Here is a 20,039-nt window from a genome sequence, read left to right as displayed (position 1 = left end):
AACCCCCAATTTAGTAAGCATTCATGGCCCACCATACAATTTCTATACCCAGATGTGGCCCTTGGGCAAAAAAGTTTGCCCATCACTGAACTAGACAATCACTCAGTATGTGGGCCCACGCTCAACTTTCCCATTGTTCCTTCTAATACTGGTGAAGCTTCATTCGGCAGTGGGAAAGGCATAGACATGTAGTCAGGATCTGACCCCAAGCATGGGGGAAGGGAGGGAGGGAAAGAAGGTAGTTAATTAGTAAATCTCACTCAGATACTTCAGTGATGGGCATAGTAAGAACCTAAAACAATCTCAGCAGCCTCTTGAAAGTCAGACACTTAGCAGCAGCTGCACATCTTTTCCACCCACTTAACAGAAGTCTGTTTTTCTGATCCTGTAATTTTGCTTAGGAGCATATGAATTTGTAAAGAAAAGGGCACAGAATTTAATACCAGACAGACTGACCTCAGAGTGTGTGGGAATATGGCCAGAAGGCTGGTAAATCTGAATGTTTTCACCTAGATACAAATGGATCCAGGTTAGAAAGTTTCCTTTTAAAGTTGAAATATGTAACAATGTTCTTTATGTGAAAGCAAAAAAAAAAAAATTCTCCAAATGGACAGAGGAAGCCCAGCTACAGCCAGGTGCAGATTTTCTTACACAGCATTGTTAATAATACAGCAACTATAACTGGATTTTCCATGTGGAAGGTTATGTTCCATTCCATTTCTTCTTAGATGTAGGCACACCGTTTTAATGCTGATTATACTGTTGTTTCTGCTGGGCCAATCCTGTAGACCAGAATACTACCAATGAGATGTATGTAAAGAGTATATGATTCAGGCCATATCTACACTTGGAAAAAAAATATTTTTACAAAGATTACCAACACAAAATCTCACAGTAGACAAAGTTGTAGTTTCACCTTGATGTAGCTGGTCAAGGTGAATCCTAGACCAGCTAGGCCTAGAAGTAGGGTTACCAGATAGCAACTGTGAAAAAACAGGACAGGGGGTGGGTGGGTAATAGGCACCTATATAAAAAGTCCCAAAAAACAGGGCTGTCCCTTTAAAATGGGACATCTGGTCACCCTATCTAGAAGTAAACTACAAGCTGCCCTATCTTGCACTACTCCAGCCTCTAGAGTGATACAGGCATATCTCATGTTCTGGAAGACAGTGAGATAGTTGGATTTAACACAGAGAATAGAGCCAGCTACCCAAGGAGATGTCATTTGCTTCCAAACTAGAATTAGATCATATGCAATCAGTTAAGCTTTAACTCTTGTAAAATGATGAGTATTTTCATGATTAATGCCAGGCATTTTATGATAAAATCCATCCACATGCCCAAGCTACATACTTCAAGAGAGCAAGAAGGCTACTGGGTACTTAACACTTATTAGATATACACTACTTTTGAAGTTTGCCTGTCCTAAGCCCTTTTGCTACAGCATTTAAGTCTCACTAATGATGGTGGATTTGTACCTTCCCGATAAACCCATGCCAGCCTCTGGGGAGATGCACTGGGGGCTCACTGGAGATCCACCCACAATGCATTGGGGGAACTTTACCATCATACTGGGAGGGATAGCTCAGTGGTTTAAGCATTGGCCTGCTTAAACCAAGGGTTGTGAGTTCAATGATTGAGGGGGCCATTTAGATAATTGGGGCAAAAATCTGTCAGGGACAGTACTTGGTCCTGCTGTGAAGGCAGGGGACTAGATGCAATGATCTTTCAAGGTCCGTTCCAGCTCTATGAGATATATCTAACAAATGAGGGTCCTAGAGACGGGCCACAATTGCAAGCTCAATTGCTGAAGAGTGAGTGAAAGTTCATAACTGGACATTTGAGTGAGTTATGCAAAACCAATACACCTTTAGTTATTAATACTGTGTATCCTAATCAATACAGTTCCAAGCTTTGGCATGAAGTATGTTTTCAGGGAGTTGGCAGGCCAGCCTCTCCATACTTAAAACCTTGAACCACATTGAATTGTTTAGTATTGTACAGTGATAGTCATGTTAATACCTTGGAATAAACAGTCCCACTTATTCCATCAAAATTAGCACCACCGCACATGAACGTGTGCGGCTATGATGGAGCTTGTTCGCAACCTTCGTTTCATAAAGGTATTTTCAGACCTGTAAAATGGGGCTCCTGTGTTTTCTTCAATGTTTCGGTTAGTTTTCTCCTTGCATCCAGAGGCCCTTAGGTATCTTCCCAAAAATCTTTAAAACTGCTGTTTGAATTCTCCCTCCATTTTGATTCCCCACATCAGCTCTCCCAATTTCTTCAGTCTGACATCATCTTGCTAGGTTTGCTCCATAATGCTATTTAGTCTGTTCCACCTTCCTCCAATGATCGATACTACAGATTTCTCTAGAGCATAGGTCAGCAAACTACAGGCCATCAGGGCTTTGGATCTGGCCCACAGGATTGCTACCCCCATGGCACTGCTCCCAGAAGCAGTCAGCACCACATACCTGTGCACCACTCCCCGCAGCTCCCATTGGCCAGGAACAGGAACTGCAGCCAATGGGAGCTGCAGGGGGTGGTGCCTACAGGCCAGGGCAGCACAAGGAGCCCTCTGCCCCTCCTCCCAAGGGGCTGCAAGGCCATGGTGACAGCGGCTTCCAGGAGTGACGTGGGGCCAGGGAGCCTGCCTTAGCCCTGCTGCCACCCTGGAACTGCTCCAGGTAAGTAGTGCCAGGCTGGAACCTGCACCCTGAACCCCTCCTGCACTCCAACCCCCAGCCAAGCCCCCGTCCTACACTCCACACCCTTCCCTGCACCCACTCCCCCTGCCCTGATCCCCCTTGTACACCCTGCACTGCATCTCCAGTCCAACCCCTTGCCCTGAGCCTCTTCCTGCACACCACACTCCCTCCCACACCCCAACCCCCTGCCCCAGCCCTACATGCAATTTCCCCACCCAGATGTGGCCCTTGGGCCAAAAATTTGCCCACCCCTGCTCTAGAGCACTGCCTGTTACAAAATTACAGAGCCTCTGCAGCACCACCTACTGGGGGATGGGGACACAAGATTGTGGGAGCAGTAAGATAATGTGGGAAGTAAGTACTCTGAATAGAACAGGGTAAAATGTTCAAAAATGCTTAAGTCACATTTTCAAAACTGAATTTGGAACTAGGCTCTTAAGTGACTAAATCAGTTTTGAAAATGCAACTTCAGAGCATTTCCCGTTGAGGGGTGCTTTTAAATCCTCTCTCCAAAAGGGAACAATACCTTTATCCCTCCCCCACCCCCGGTTAAAGTACTAGATCTTTGGTGAATCATGTTCAAGCATTCACAACATGTAAGTGGCCTACCATTTATCCAGAGAATGGTGCATCAGACATCAGAAGATACAGATATGTTGATAAAACAGATGCTTTCACATTAGAGAGCTGTAGCAACAGAGGGCTGGATGTACTGAAATCTTTAAAAAAATGCAATGCAAGCAGGTACATTTTGAGGGAGGATATACAGAGATTTTATTTAATCAGGTTTATTATTTACAGGTGAGATCACTTTCACATACTATTTTGCTACTCTACATGGCTACATTATTTCCAAACCGACTTAAGATCTACAATAGAATAGTTCACTCAACACATAAAACAGCTCTTCATAGAAAAAATGAAAATTCATTATAGAACAGTAGTGCATACATTTTGCTCTTGAAAAGCCAGCTTTATTTTAAAACATTAAAGTTTGAAAGATTGGATCTCTGAATTTAAGATCAAAGATGCACGCTTGTGATTCTAAAATTATTTTGGTTAGTAGTCATTTCCTACAATTTATCTTTAAAGTGTACTGGACTTCACCTATGTTTTTTAAAAAAACTACACTGGTGAGAGGTAAGAATTAATATATTTACCATCACAAATTAAATACAGCAGTCTTCCTTTGTACAACTTTGGCCAAAAAAAGTTCCACATAGTGAAGATTTAAAGGATTCCATATATATATGTAAGAACCAGCCAGTTAATGCTTAGAGGTAATCTACCAAATTAGGTACACTTCCTTTGACTTTCATGTCAACCAAATTAATCTTTATCTGCAAATGGTTCTGAAATTAGAAAGTTTGCTAGTAAACTAAAACATATTTAGATACATGAACAGCTGGCTAAAATAGCGAGTCACAGGTAAGTATATAGGTATGTGGAAAGCCAAGTTGCTTTGCCCATCACCAGTGTACATTACAGCTGTTCTCATCTGTGCAGGGTATGTTTCAGCTAAGTCTACATAGGCAGGAAAACTACTGCAGTAGACCAGGCCCATTCACCTTCCAAGTAAATAAGAGATTCAAGCTTAGGTTTGCATTATCTTCTATGCGTAGGTTCCTCCAGTGATAAGAAGCTCGTAAGCAGGATCCCGGCTCCTCCTACACAACACTACACAGGCACACAGCATGCCCAGTAGCTATGGAAAGAAGAAAAATAAAACTGAGTACACAGGAGATACTTGCAAGAGATTAATGTCCAGAAACCAATCACTAGCTAGTTGCCAGTATATTTCAAATGACTGTACATCAAGCCTGAAATATGATGAAAGGCAAAATAAGATGACTTTTGAAAGCTGTACCAGCTACTGTATCCACTACATAAAATTCAGCGCCAAGCTGATTCTTAACCCCCAAAAAATCACCTTATAGGAGTATCTTTCCTTAGGCTATTCCTTGGTCAAATAATTTGCTGTATTCTGCCTCTATTATGCAAACAGATGTAAATCAAGACCAATTTAAAAAGGGTAGAAACTTTATATTAGTGGATAAGAGAGAGACTGAAATCAAGGTGAAGTGGTTTAACATTCAATTGCCACAGAAGAAAGCTATCCAAGTGCCAGAAGTTTAATATTTCAAAAGGGGAAATTAGAACTATACTATTTGATGATTGATGTGTAAATTACTCTAATCCAGAATGTACAAAATCAGATTGTACTGTAAGTTAACACAATATGACTTGTCTGTTTAAAAAAAAATAAAAAGGACATGGTATAGCTGGAATCCTCTTTGCTAATGTGCCCAATTTGGGCAAAGTGTGTGCATGGTTGCAGTCTTCACCTGTTAAAATCCAGTTAGTGCTGCAAAGGTTGGTGCACAGCTGCTCAAAGGCCACTCTGGCAGCTTGCCAGAAACCTGGGGGTTCAGCTAATTAGCATATAAATGTACATGGGATGTTAATCTGAGATTTAATGTATTCATGGCTGTAAGTAAAATACTTTACAAAAAGAAGTTAAATGCTTGAGGAAGACATCAGTGAGAAGGCTGGAACTTCTTTGCACCCAAGTCCACAATGTCTGGCTTTACCCTTTTATGATGCCTTATGAAAAGGTTGCCAGTTAAGTTATTGTTTAGATTCGTTCATAAGGCTGAATAAAGGAAGAAGTCTGAACAGAGATAAGTACTTCCCAAAGAGGCCCCCCTCCCCCGCCCACCAGCCCTCTTACATAACTTGATATCTGCCTGCAGGGTGACATTTATAGAAATTCAGTAGGTTCCTTCACAAATCTTGGACTGAAAGTGAATGGAACATTGCAACTCAGTCAAGTCATGCTGAAATTTGGCCCTTGCTTCTTCAAGTTTAATGGAAACTAGGCCTGCAGGCAGACGAATACATCAGCACAAATCAAGAAGATTCTGAATGTATGTTGTCATTGGGTTTCATTGAATTGGGAAATTCACACCTCTCAGATTTGCATTATTTACTGACCAAGAACACATACTATTGGGTAACAGTTGGACAGTTATTTGAAACAATTAAAGTCATGTACTAAATGTGTCTGTGTTCAGGAATGCACACTTGCACATTGAAACTCAGTAACATTAGATGATGTTAGCTCGAATCAATGCTAAACTGTGTTACAGTTCTGAGTCAGTATTAAGTTAACTAAATTTATCACGGTTCAGTTCAAAATGAATAAAGTCTTGGTGAAAGTCTTCAATCACTGCCATCGCCATAAATATTCCTGACTGACATGTCATTAAAAGCCAACCCATTTCACCAACCATATTTCAAAAATGCTAGTGTAGTGTAAGGAATGACAATGTTTACAGCCATTACATACAAAACTAATCATAGCTTATGACCAGGTGAAAGCAGTCAAATTATGTATTGTTGGGTCAAGTCAGGTCTAGAACAATGTCGGACAGATCCTACATGCACTTAGTGGGATGCAGCCAACTATTTCATAGAAGTTTGATGGACTTCCAAGAGCATCAGCTGTTAGAACATCAGTAGCCAAAGGAAAACACGCTGTTGAAATTTTTGGCCAGAAGAAAAGACTTCCATGTTCGGTGTTTTGTTTAAAATAAAGACCTTGAAAGTGCTGGTATTATCTATTCATCAAGAGAACCTTGGTCAGTGTTAAAAATCTTAACATTCACCAAAATATTGATCTCTACTTCACTGCAGTTAGTACTTACATCTTGGACCAATAAATCTCAACTTCAACACAAGTTAATATCTGTTTATTTCTGAAAGCTGTATCTTCATACCTCCCTCCATCAAAACATCTTGGGGAACTTTACACTTATCCTCCATGATCAGATCTGTTGTTTTCTTAGCTTGTCCATTACACAGTATCTACTTCCTAATGTCAGCCATTTTATAATTTGCATGCACGTTAGCTGACAGTACACTAGATCCGTTTGGTCACTCTGCAGTTTATTAAAAACCTGGGTTTATTTCTTAATATGTCAAGCAAGTCTCAGGAAGTAGAACTTGCTCAGGAATACTTTAAGAGAAAACTCCCACCTTTGATGATACCAGTCGTCCACTGAACAAAGCATATAAAACTAGCTATTAAGAAAAATCGTCTCCCAGCCAATCAGGAATATATGTAGAAAACCTCTGAAATTAGATGAATTTGCCCCTTTCAGCTTGCTTGCAGTTTACAGAAGACCAGCCCACACTGTCAACATGGCTAAGACCTTTGACTGCTCACAGACAAAAGGATCCAGCCAGTGACTGGAAGTCTGAACACTACTTCAAATGGACTTTTTAAAAGAAAAGTGACCCTAAATCTATTAACTCTGATCCTAGATTCTGCCTCTCAGAAACTTATACCAGCACCTTAATGGATTAACAAAGAGGTGGCTTTATTGGATTCTCTCCTATCTGAGGGGTTCCAAGCAACTGACAAAGATTTTAAAGAAAAAGCCACTTTTATGTTTGTTGTAGAACCAACAGTTTTTGCTCCAACCTCTCAGAAACAGTAACTGTGGAACAGCACAAACTCATTTTATTGAAGACAGAAACTGTATTAAGTTTAACAGAAAAAAGGTTCTAAAATATTGAAATCAATGGAAGAGTCTTACTGATTTTTTGAAATACAAATTTTTAACCTAAGATTGTCCTTTTTACATGATCACTTAAGTAACATTTCTGCCTCATCCTTTTATGCCATTTTATTCATGTTTATCAGAATAAGTCTCTAAGCAATTCATTAAAAGCCACGTTAATTAAAACTGACGAGAAAACCATTCAATTAACCATTCAAGAAAAAAATACACAAATCAATCAATCAATCCAGAAACGTATAGACTAAGAAGTCTATTACTCTGTCACTCAATGACTCTTTAAACAGTCATAACTTAGTACGAAGAAGACTTCAAAGTCTCAAACTTAGTTCAAGTATTAAATTAATTTCATTTTCTTTCTTAGCAATTGTTTGCAGAACAAATACCGATTAATGTATATTGTGAGGAGGAACAGTCAATGATAAAATTTTCTAATGATTTTAGTGGTGGGTCTAGAATTTCTGCTAATAAAATGTTCTGCATTAGCTCAATATCAGGAAAATAACAGCTCTTAGGAAGAAGGGCTATTTTTAACAAAAAGTGTAAGTAACCTTTCATTGCCTCAGTCTTTTCATTTTAAAATAAATATTCAAAACTGAGTTTGCTAAGCTGGGGAAACAAGTTAAACTTTTAGGTTACAGCGCCAACATAGAGTTGCTGTAAGCAGAGCTGCCAGAAGTATTATTCTTACTGTCTATTAGAAACAACAGAATGAGGTCATAATGGGTTCTGTGTGCATTCTTAAAGCCTTGATCAGAAATTTTAATGAACGGAGAAGATCACTGCCGCTCTAATTCACATTTACTAGGTCAAAGCCCATTTGTTAAAGGTTACATTCTTGTCCATGTTTCAATTAATTTTGACAGTCTTGCTGTGCCATATGCACAAAGTATGTACTGAAATTATATTTCTATGCATTACACAGAATCATGGCCACACTACATGCTACAGCTTTACAGTGGTCTATTGGAGATTTACTTAATAAAGTAAAGCCAGTTAGGACCAGGCTTAAAGGAAAGTAGAGTTCGACTATATCAAAAACTAGATTAAACCAATGTCTTATTTAATACTGAAATCTTAACAAAACCATTTAGATGATGTAACATTTAATAAAGTCAATAGTTCCTATTGGAGTCAGGGCTAAGCAGAAATGTCAGAGGTGTCTAAGAACAGAAACTGTTTATCGAACCCTAGAGCTGTGTGTATAAGATCTTGTAATCTATTTGCTTAATGGGTGTTGCATGGTTTCAGTTCTATATGGAAACATTTCAAACAACTTACGTCAATATCTTGGCAAGGGCAGAAAAACCTCCTCTGATGTTTCCTTATCTTTTTTGGAAAGTGTTTACATAGTCTTTGCTACAGACATAATTTGGACTCTCCCTGCTGATAGCTAGAGTGGTGCCATGTGGCACCACAAAGCAAGTGCCACCCAAAATGCAGAGACTATACAACAAGCATGCTTGCTTATAACTGGCAAGCCAGTGGGACACCAACAGGCAAACGCATCCATGACTGAAAGAGTGGCATGGGTTATAGCCCCCATGCTGAGGAGCTAGGATTTTTGACAGTGCTTTAATAACCCTTTTTTTTTGGGGTGGGGGAGAAGAGGGGAAGGGTCGACATCTCTTCACTACCTCAGACTCCAAAATAAGAAATATAGCTCATTTTGGAAATTAGGACACAGCTTCATAACAAAACTTTCTCCCTACATGTTTCTTAAGGGGGGAAGGGGAAGGAGAGAGAGAGGGAGGGAATTCTACCTGAAGCCCAGACAAGAAAAAAGTCAACTATGGTTGCTAAACATTGAACTCCGTACCTGGCAACAACAAAAATGGAATACTAAGAAACATCACTAAACTAACAGAACTGAAACCAGGATATCAGAAGGGACAGTTAAGATGCTGAAAACTGAAACTAAAAACTTCCATTTTTGATCCTATTGGAGGCAGCTACTTTGCTTTATAGAAAGCCAGCACAGCTTGTTACAATTTCCATCTGAATACCTGAATATTCAAGAGCACTTTTCTAGAGTAATCAGAACTATTCTTAAACATTGACTTATCTCTAAGTACCAACTGCTCACGCCTCTTATAACTGCTTCTGCTCTAACACTGATTTTGGGTATGGCTACATTTGGAATTTCAAAGTGCTGCTGCGGCAGCGCTTTGAAGTGTGAGTGTAGTCAGAGCGGCAGCGCTGGGAAAGAGCTCTCCCAGCGCTGCATGTAAACCACATCCCTTACAGGTGTAGCGTGCAGCGCTGGGAGCCACGCTCCCAGCGCTGCTGCCCTGATTACACTGACGCTTTACAGCACTGTATCTTGCAGCGCTCAGGGGGGTGTTTTTTCACATCCCAGTTGCAGCGCTGTAAAGTGTGAGTGTAGCCAAGCCCTTAGTTAAAATAGGTTTTCATATTTACAGTTAAATAATTCTGATGGCAGAAGGATGGAAGTTTTCAACCAGCATTAGGTTCCCATAGTGCAAAAGTATCTCTCGAGCAAAATGGTTACTTCTAGCAAGCAACTTAGAAGCACTTTTAATTTAAGAATATGACTTCAAATACACTAAATTTACACAAGGGGAAATCCTCTCTCCATAGGAATGTCATAATACTGTATAGTGCAAGATGGGTACAAGACAGAGCACTTTTTTCAAACACCAAGGCAAGATGCATTACTTTAACAGGAGATCCAAACCTTCCTCCGAAGGGTTGGAATAACCAGATCTATCCAAAAGCAAAAAATTAGCATTTCATAAATCTGAAATAAGCCAGCTCAAGACAATGAAACCCCATTGAATGCATAGCATCTATATGCAGATGTATCTGTTTTACGAGTCTCTCTTAGCACTGAGATGGAGTTCCGTTACTCGATGCATTTTCAGGTGCTGAACACTGGCAAAAATTCACCTGTAGACAAATGTCAGTCCAAAAGCTAAATAATAAAAGTTTAATAACTTTATTCAGCTGTTTTGAATTTCTGGAGGCAGAAAGTGTTATACCAGTTAAAAGTTTTCTGCTGCAAAAGACTGAGGATTATTCAGTTAGCGTTAAAAAAAATAAAATCTTAGCACTCAGCATGCACAGTATAGTTTTCACTGGGATTGTAATATCCCTGCTACATCAGAAAACACCTGATTAATGCTTTGATTTTTTAGACGTATTAACTGCCTAAACTAATGAACAGAGAAGCAGAATTCCGGACATACAGGCATATTTAAGAGTAGGTGTCAGAACACTTTTTCAAAGTCCCTTTACTTAGAGAATTAAATATTTTAATATGCATCTCAATATCTATCTATGGAAACTAGTTAACACGTTTTAATTTTATAAGATTCTAAATTATGGTATTCACAGCATCTGTAAGTCGGCCACACTGCACCTGCTCATTAAGGAATGTAACTTATCACAAAGAAGAACAGAATACACTACATAAGTGCAGTGTTACAAAGATGTTCATTACGACAATCAATGCACTAACTGAACTTCAGTTAAGTATCAGCTGTGATGCTTGAGCTAACACGCCTTAGATTTGTGTACAGAGAATTCTTATTGGAGAGTCCTCAGCTCAGGACTTCACTCACCTGATCGCCCAGTAGTTGAATCAGATCTTCAGAGCACAGTGCAATGCCCCTTTCCAAAGGGCCACGGTAACAGTTAGCTATCAAAAAAATCTGGCTATATTTTTAAGTCGTTCTGAGATACTATGATTTAGTTGCTCATTTATTTCCTGACAGCAGCATTAGTATGAACTGCCCCTATTTGTTTGAAGGGAGTTGTAAATTGAAGAACTTGTAACTATTTAAATGTTAACTACCATTAAGTGTATCCATGATAAGTATTTGCTTAGCATGAATGTCAGGTGTGTTCAGATACATTGGTCATTTATATTGGAGATCTTATATAAAATGGAGGCAAGACACATTCCAGCAAAAGTGAAGGCACTGAATTTAGACATAACCATGAGTCATCAATTTAAAATATTTGGTTATTTGACCCTTGGGTCAATGGAACTCAAAGTCAAAATAAAAAAAACTAAAATTGTTGAAGACTGGTGCATTTGCATGGTAACCTGGGATTACCATCCAGAGTTTCATTTTTATATGAAAGGTTATCAGCTAACAGTAAATGTTTTGAAATCTCACCTGAATGGCAGCAAATGCCAGAGCTGCCCAGATAACATACATCATGATTTCTTGTAGCTTCTTTACAACTAGAGCCTCACACCCCTGAAACAAGCAAATAGTACCATTTAGGAAGTATTCAGCCAGGTCATAACTTTGCATAGAAGCTTTACTTACATATCCACTAATAAGCTGAAATAAATGTCAAAAGGTAGCAAGTAGAATGGACAGAAAGTTATAGTGCTAACAGCTTTAAATCAAGAAAAAGTAAGGAATCTGAAGGCTGGCTTTTAGGATGGGAAAGCCAACTGAGATGGAGAAGGGCAAAATAAGTTACTTATTTATCAGACTCCAGATCAGATCCCGGATATATGAAATATACCCCAAATCTCTGCACTGGCCATCAAAACAGGTAAATTTAAATGACTGTCAGCTTTGTACATAGTAGTAAACTGAATTCACCAGCCTGGCTTACCTCAGAATAAAGGTCTATTGGGTGGGTAAAACTGCCAGTACAATTGGTGCTGGTCGCTTTGCAGCAGCTGAGGGGTACACTGTTATTTTTAGTTTCTTTGAACCACGTAGTGTTCTGCCAGTCTGAATAGCTGTGGATCCCACAACAGCGTAACTGCAGAAAAACAGAGAAAAGGCCACCATGTATATCAAAGTTATTAGTAAAGGGATAATAATTAAGAATATGCAGTAACTAATTACAATGCCATGAACAAAGATGTATTAGAAGAGGCGGCCTGTGTTACTTAAATATTGAACATTAGAGTAGGTCTTGTCACTTGCCATGACAAATGTTTTGCCAAAAAACAAACTACAGATTGAATGTTACTAGTATTACTTGCAAGTTCAAACTAGTTTTATGGTCCTGATCCTGAAAACTAGCTATGAAATACTGTTAAAATTCTACCTCTGGATGCTACATGTTTAACACTGAGTTTTCTGTGCTCTTCATCTCGTATGAAAATTTGGGACTCCTTATAAGTTTAAGAAAAGCCCTATTCCACTAGGTTTTTCTTCAGACAAGTGAAGGCCTGGAGCCATTTCCTGTGCTCAAATGGCTACAGAGCCAACTACAGAGTCAACTTCTTGCTGTGGAAGTGCGCTTCAGAATTTAATCTCTCATTTTAAACAAGTATGTTTCTAGCCCTCATGGGTGTGAAGAAAGCCTTCAAAATGTGAACCAAATCTAAACCAATGCAGTACTGTACTACATTAAAATTGGGATGGACTAAAATAGCAGCCTTAAGCCTGAGCCCTAAGGGGATGATAGCAATTTGTTTCCTTCAGCCCCCAGAAATCTACTAAACTCCACAACCGCACCCCCGCCCATGCACAGTTTAGAGAACAAGGCTGCAGAGAATAGATTCTCTTAAAGAAATCCAAAATTTAAAAAAAAACCCAAAAACACCTCACTAAGAAGAGTGTTTCGGACTCACAGCATAGGGAAGACTTTCAGATTCCAAGTGAACACATGGCAGCCGAGTCAGGTAGAAACGCCATGGCTGACGAAAATCAAATACCCACTGAAGCTGACACATGGGAGTTAATCTCAGAGTTTAAGGCCAGGAGAAATTGTATGACATCCCGTATTCCAGTAGTAAAAGAAGAAAGTTACTGACTGGGAAAATAAGAGTCAACCGTGCCTAGAGACTGACCTAAGACCAAAAGCAGCAAGTGAAAGCATGCAGTGCAGAACCACATGGCACTGCTGGAGCAAAGAGAAAGATGCAGCTTAAATTGAATGATATAGAAAAACAAGGTGAGAATGATCATCAGTATCCAGGGACGCTCAAAACATAAAGATTTAATCATGGGGGGTTGGGATAGGGTGACCAGACAGCAAGTGTGAAAAACTGGGACGGGGCAGGGGGGTAATAGGAGCCTATATAAGAAAAAGACCCAAAAATCGGGACTGTCCCTATAAAATTGAGACATCTGGTCACCCTAGGTGGGGGAAGAGAGAGAAAGCCAGACAGCATTCAGAACTCAGACCACAAGGTGCAATTTTTTCCATGACTTCACTGCCTTAACTTTACAAGAGAGAAGAGAGCTGGGAGAAATTACAGCACTATTCAGGAGGGCAGATATCTGCTAGAGATGGGGGATTCTCATTTAAACCCATTCAGCTTCCAAAAACACCCCCCCCCCCCAATATTATATAGTAAATACTTTACACAAGGAAAAACACACAAGAGATACTTGGAATAGAAGTCAAAACATCAAGTACAAGAGGATACTGCAGTGGTAGAAATTAAGAATAAAATGCTGAGAACATTTCTGCAGACAATAGAACCCAAGAGAAAGAGGATAAGAAGACAAGAGATTCTAGAGAATGTACTGGCAATGGTAGATGTGAAACTGAACAAGAGGACTCTGATACCTGAGGAGTAACAAGAAGATTAACAAGAAAGGATTTCTTGGGAGTCACCAGGAACGAGATGTTGTTTAACTACGTTATAAAGAAAAATAGCATGTTTGCTTTAATGGGGATGATCATAATTCATAGCTATGTTCTGTATTTTAACGAATAGAAAAAATAAATAAGGGGTCAGGACTGGGTGGTGAGTCCCAGGGACAGAGGAGATTGGAGAAAATACAGAGGGAACAAGGAGGACTCCTCAAGCCTTCTGTTTAATCCTCCCCACGTAACTCAAATGATCAGATGGTAATCTACTCCTAAGGGTGAAGGTTAATGTCCCATGCATGGAGAAGGTACTTCCTTGGGACTGCTTCTCTTGCAGTCTCAAGCATTCATGGGGAAAGTTCAGCAAAACTCAGTCATTTGGGGCATGATTCTTATGCTACTTTAGTATTTTATTTTTGGGTTTAGACTCAGAGTAATGGAGGGAATTAAACAAGAAAATTGATATGGAAGTTCACAAAAAGAAACCAAGCCTTCAAACACACAATTGCGAATACAGCATAATTAGAAACAAGACAAACATTGGTCACACAAGTGTTCATGCCATTAAACAGCTAAAGAATGACAGTTTCAATTTTTCCACTGAGTCATTTTCAGTGTTTCTTCCTCTTAAAACAGAATCTTTGAACGTCAAAGGGCTAAATAAAATCATTAAAGGGGACCCCCCGACCACCTCCCCCCCAAAAAAACACAACCCAAGCTTATCTTTAATTGGTTGTTTTTTTTACTCCATTCAGGAGGGACAAATTATGGCTAAGAAAGGTAATTGGTTTCAGACTTTTTGGCTTCAGCCAAAGAAAAGAGGTTAGTTCTGATAAAGAAGGTGGTGGATGGCAAAACAGGTGCAGCACTGCTTTCGCTGTGCAAACAATTCAGTTGCAGACAATTGAAGAGGACACTGTTCAATATGTTCAAATAAAAGGCAGTATAAAAAGAGGTTGTCTTCGGGAGGCAGGTAAAGCAGAACTTGGGCTCAGTTGATAAACAGAGCCTCTATTGAAAAGTGAAAGAGCTACGGGGGGTAGGGTGGGGGAGAACTTTCATAACAAACAGGTTCAAAAAAGTATATGAACTAATTATTAGGAGGAAATGGAATATTTTGATGACAGAGTCCATCAAAAAAGCCCTTAGGTATAACAAAGCAAATGTTTTATGAAAAAGGAAATAAGTGAGAAGCTACTGGTTCAAAGCTTAAAGAACATATTCCTCCAATGAAATGTGTGCTACTGTTGCTGCTTATTAGAAACACTTCTATATATCAGGTATTCCTAGCCCTGAAATTATTCAAAAATATTTGGAAGTAGCAGGCTTGCTGACAAACAAAAATTGATAAAGACACCTTAGATTAAAAAACAGAAGGAGAGATCTTAGATTCAATAGCATGTATGAAAAGTGGTAAAAATCTACAACCTGATGGCTTTCCAGTTGAATTTTACAAGGTAGATAAAGCAGTATTTGTAGGTCCCTTGAGGGGCACTGTCAATGACATTCTGTTGGGGGAAGAAGTTTCACAACCTATTAAAGAAGCTACTTTTTTCCCAAAGGCTGGGAAAGTCCTAATCTAATGCAGCCCTTCAAGTCCTGTCCCATATGGAATTTGTCCCCTTAAGTTCCTTAATGGATAATTGCTCTTCATACCAGCTCAAAAAAAGTGACTTAAATTAGGTTAAATCTCCCATTTGAATTACACAGAGGGTCTAGATAGGAATGTTTATTGCCTCCTTTCCTTTTTGTATTGGCCATGGAGTCTCTTTCACAGAGGATAACGAACAATGAATTTATCACAAGAATAAAACTGAAGGAACACTTCAGAAGATAGATAAAAATATTACATCAGTATATAAAGTTAACCTGAACATTTCCCTACAACTAGTATCTAAAGAAATACAGGACTTTGGGAAAACGTCTGGATTCATAATAAATTATGCCAAATCCGAAATGTTAGTTTTACATTTGCCAGACACAGAGAAACCATTATTTTAGAAAACATTTCGGTTTCAATGGGCAACAAATGTTGTAAGATAAATGGTAATTCAGATCTCAAACAACCTAGAAGAGCTCTATTATTTAAAACATCAAACCACTACTTAAGGAACTGGGGGGGGGGGGGCGCGGGGGGAACGAAGACCACATCTGGAGAGCTGGAGGAAGAATGCAAAATTTCTTGGGCAGAAAGTTCATTTTTGATAGCAGCTGTTCTTTTTGCCCAAGATCTTCCTTGTTTCACAATTATTCTGTAATTATCCCAGATAAAATCCTAGCAGGAACACAGAGGATGCTGTTAGAATTTACATAGAATAAAAAGATCAAGAGTGAGTGCAGATTTGTACAAACCCATTAAACATGGAGACTCGCTATAACAAATATTACACAGTACTAGCAAGCCAGCCAGCTCAAAGCAGTAGTGGATAGGGGCACCCTAACACAACCACACAATAGGTCTTTATTGAACAAGAAAATTGTGGCAGTGTAAATATTGTTGAGTTACTCTGGATTAAATTTAAAAAAAAATCAGACCCTTCAGAAATTTACAAACATCCTCTAGCATATTCTTTGTTACAGGTTTGGGACAGAACTAGAGCTAAAATAACTTTTCCCCTTGCCAATGACATTTATTGCAAATAATCTAGATCCTAATCCAAATTGTCAACCATACAGTTTTAAAAATTGGAAGAGCCACAGAATGCTTAGGGTTGACCAGTTATTCAGTAAACTTTTCTAATTTAGTGATCATAAATAACTAACACTCATAGTACCAGTACTTTCAAGTTAGGCATTATGTTTCTCAGCTTCCTACAACAGTTGTGTATGGAAAGCTAACTTTAATAGAAGCAATGGCATCTGATCAGTTAAAAAAAAATAGCTAATTTATAATCAATCTCGGCAGATAGCTTTCTTAACATAAAAAATGTGTCCATGTATGACACCTGGGGAAAGGATCTGGACAAATTATCCCAGATGAATGGGATTTGATCTGGAAAAGGAGGACCAGCAACCTCAAGGTGCAACATGATAAAATAAAATGTCTTTAATACTGTTTCAGCAGTGGCTCATACAAGTAGATTAAATATCTACATACATGGAAGAGGAAGTAGTACTGGAGAAATTGTGGTGAGAGGAGATTTTATGCATATATGGTGGACATGTCCAGGCAACAGAGTATTGGGATACAATTTGTAACCCACTATAACAAATAAATACTGGATATTTATCACCAAATAATCCTTTGGTGATCTTCCTGGGGCTTCCTAGCACAAATGGTCTCACAAAAGGAAATGAAGAATTGATCTCATCTGTTAGCGAAGATATGGATAGTCCAAGTTTAGACAGACCAAGGAGAACGGTAAAAAGAAAAAAAAAAAAATCACACGAAGTTACTGAAAAACCTAACATCCAGTTGTGTACCCATTAAAATAGAGGGCAAATAAATACTTAAATATCTAGTTACCATTTATTCAATACTCAGTCAACCCACTTGCAAAAAACAAGCACACCTATTCAAAAAAGTTGGAAATTACAGTTTGACAGATATGCCTGGTTTGTTAAATGTGTAGTCAGATTTCACTTAAAAAAAAAAAAAAAAGGGCACCAGAAACATCATGTCAGAGGTAGTATACAGATGCTAACTCTAAGGGCTTGTCCACACTGGCAGTTAACAGCACTGCAACTTTCTCGCTCAGGGGTGTGAAAAAACACCCCCCTGAGCGCAGCAAGTTGCAGCACTGTAAAGCACCAGTGTAAACAGTGCCCCAGTGCTGGGAGCTATTCCTCTCGTTGAAGTGTTTTTTTAGAGCACTGGGAGAGCTCTCTCAGAGCAGTCCTGCAACCACACAAGGCACATAAAAGTGCTGCTACGGCAGCGCTTTAGCGTTGCCAGTATAGACTAGCCTTAACATGGTAACACCCTGTCAAAGTAATCTCAAATCTCTTTTTTAAAAAAAATATTGTTGTAACTGTATTGTTCTGTCTCCAATATCTACATGACAAGGATTTGTAAGTCTGTTCAAAACTTCTTAAATAGTTGGAAGAAAAACTGACTTGAGGCTATAGTGTAGACAGGAAAAGCCCTGGTGAGATTCCCAGCAGTGGAGTTGCATCAGTGGTGAATTACAAATCTCAATTCTTTTGGGCTACACTTTCCCTTCACTAGGGAATTTCAGAAAAAAATGCTGAAACCTCCCACCAGTGGTACCTTTTGTACAGATGCACAGGTTGGAGTTCTAATGTAGAGAACTCTAGAGGCTAGTTTTTAAAAATTTAGAATGGTAAAAAATGCCAGAAGCCACTGGATCTTCTCTAAACTTGGTGAGATTGTTTCTGCCAAAAATCCCCTGCCACAGATAAAATAAAGGCAATCAGGGCCCTTCAAGTCAATAAAGTATCTTTTACGCCACCACAACTGCATGCGTGTCCCCACCTTTATAGTGAGCTAGCAGCAGATGGGGTAGTGCACTCTGGGATGTCCTATTGCGGAGAAATATTGAAGGGAGACATAGTACTAAAGGAAACAATAGCAAACAATCCCCTAACAGCACACTGAAGTGGTTACAGAAGGACAGTTATATGACAGCCTACCTCTCTTGAAACAGCTAAACAGTTAAGTGTCCTGGGTACTAGTAGTTTTAACTCTGTTTACATAGTGACCAAGCTACTGTTTAGAATCTTGGTCAAGGTTGTAACGTGGACAGCATCTAACAAGCCCCAGAGCAATGTAACAATGTTCACAGCTCCTTATACAATATGGACTTCATGAGATCTACAATTACAATCAACTTTCCATTATGTTGGCTCTCACCTGTCTCTGTACATAATCAATAGCGCGGGTGGCAGCATCAGGGTTTGTCCCACTGTATGCATCATACACTTTCTGAATGCTCTGATCAACTTCATCCTCCACCTATAAAGCAAACATTAGTGCACTTTCAAACTACTGGCACAAGTAGTACAACTCTGGGCAGCACAGTCCTTTTTTCAGCTGTAAATAATTGAGTAAGCCTAGACAACTGCCTGTTAGTTGAGTCTTAAATTATTGTGTTTTACAGGTTATCGTACTTTGGAGAAATGGTCTCTCTCTTGGAATTCTGATTGGTTTGTATTTTGTACAAATGCTAATGGTTAAGAGCTATAATTAAGAATACTCTGCACAGAAAATTAAGATGGATAACTACCTTACACAGAACTTGGGGCCTGAAGCTGCTTCAGAACATCTATACAGTATTATAAAATGTAAATTTCTGAAATATTTCTGCACTGAGATATCACTTTCCCCTTTCGTTGCTTTTATTACGGGGTTGAGGCTACACCAACTACAGACTTATGTTTGCGAACAAGCTTCCTTAAGAAGCATGAATTTTGCTACCCTACTCTTTCAAAAATACCAGCAAATGAGGAAATAGCCTCCAACCTGTAAGTTAGGTTTGGGCCCAAGTCAAAATGTGAGGAATCTGAAGTTAACTGGATATGGAGCACAAGATAGATCATTGGGCATGTTCCTGAAAAGACCAAGAGTTATAGCATGGTGACAGACAACATGCTCAGCACCAGAAATCTTCTGTCCTAGAACACTGAATTAGGATAGCAAACCTTAGAGGGGCAAAGTTCTGGCATCAGTTACAACCGTTTGTTGTTAAAGGAGTAACCAAGGGTAGGATTTGGCTCAGGACAGCCAACTGGCATCTCTCTCTCAACTCTGCTCATTTCCTAGCTCCTTCTGCCCTGCATGGCACTGGCGCAGTCACACTGACTGGAGAGTAAGCACGGGTGTTCGGGAGGAAATCCTCAAAGATTAAACCTATCCAGAAGACAAGTCTGGAACTGTTCAATTGACTGACAGACTGATTAATCCCAGCTACCTCCATATGGAAATTAATCTTTCAAGAGGAAATTTCTCCTCATTTAGTAGACAAAACTAAAGAGATCTGAAATGGGCTGGCTGTTGTCACAGCGGAATGCATGGAGCACATAAACACATCATTGCTCTAGGTAAAATCTGAGTGTGCAAATTGGACCCAGGCCTCTCATCGTTAACAGAAGGATGTAGGAAAGTTTCAAATGCACCAAAGGTTAGTTATGCCTCCTTTGGAAGTCCACAATGCCAGCTTCCCCAAATAAGCTGTCACTGGGCTCAGTCTCACTTGATACTCAATCTTGCCAACTATTGTCCAGTCTTCACTTCTGTGGAAATCTG

At 39.4% G+C, this 20,039-nt stretch overlaps 1 protein-coding gene across 1 annotated transcript in view; it reads right to left on the bottom strand.

The window, feature by feature from the left end:
- Positions 1-3,460: 3,460 nt before the first annotated feature.
- Positions 3,461-20,039, bottom strand: part of TSPAN3 (tetraspanin 3) — a 36,392-nt gene continuing 19,813 nt past the window's right edge. Inside the window, exons 4-7 of the mRNA XM_050967101.1 lie at positions 18,648-18,749; positions 11,894-12,046; positions 11,440-11,523; positions 3,461-4,416 (exon numbers count right to left, since the gene is read on the bottom strand). Coding sequence (XP_050823058.1) covers positions 4,324-4,416; positions 11,440-11,523; positions 11,894-12,046; positions 18,648-18,749 — 432 coding nt within the window. The 3' untranslated portion in view covers positions 3,461-4,323. The remainder of the gene's footprint in view (positions 4,417-11,439; positions 11,524-11,893; positions 12,047-18,647; positions 18,750-20,039) is intronic.

Source organism: Gopherus flavomarginatus, chromosome 9 (genome assembly GCF_025201925.1).
Source record: "Gopherus flavomarginatus isolate rGopFla2 chromosome 9, rGopFla2.mat.asm, whole genome shotgun sequence".
NCBI classification, from domain to species: Eukaryota; Metazoa; Chordata; order Testudines; family Testudinidae; genus Gopherus; species Gopherus flavomarginatus.
This window is presented reverse-complemented; position numbering and strand designations above follow the sequence as displayed.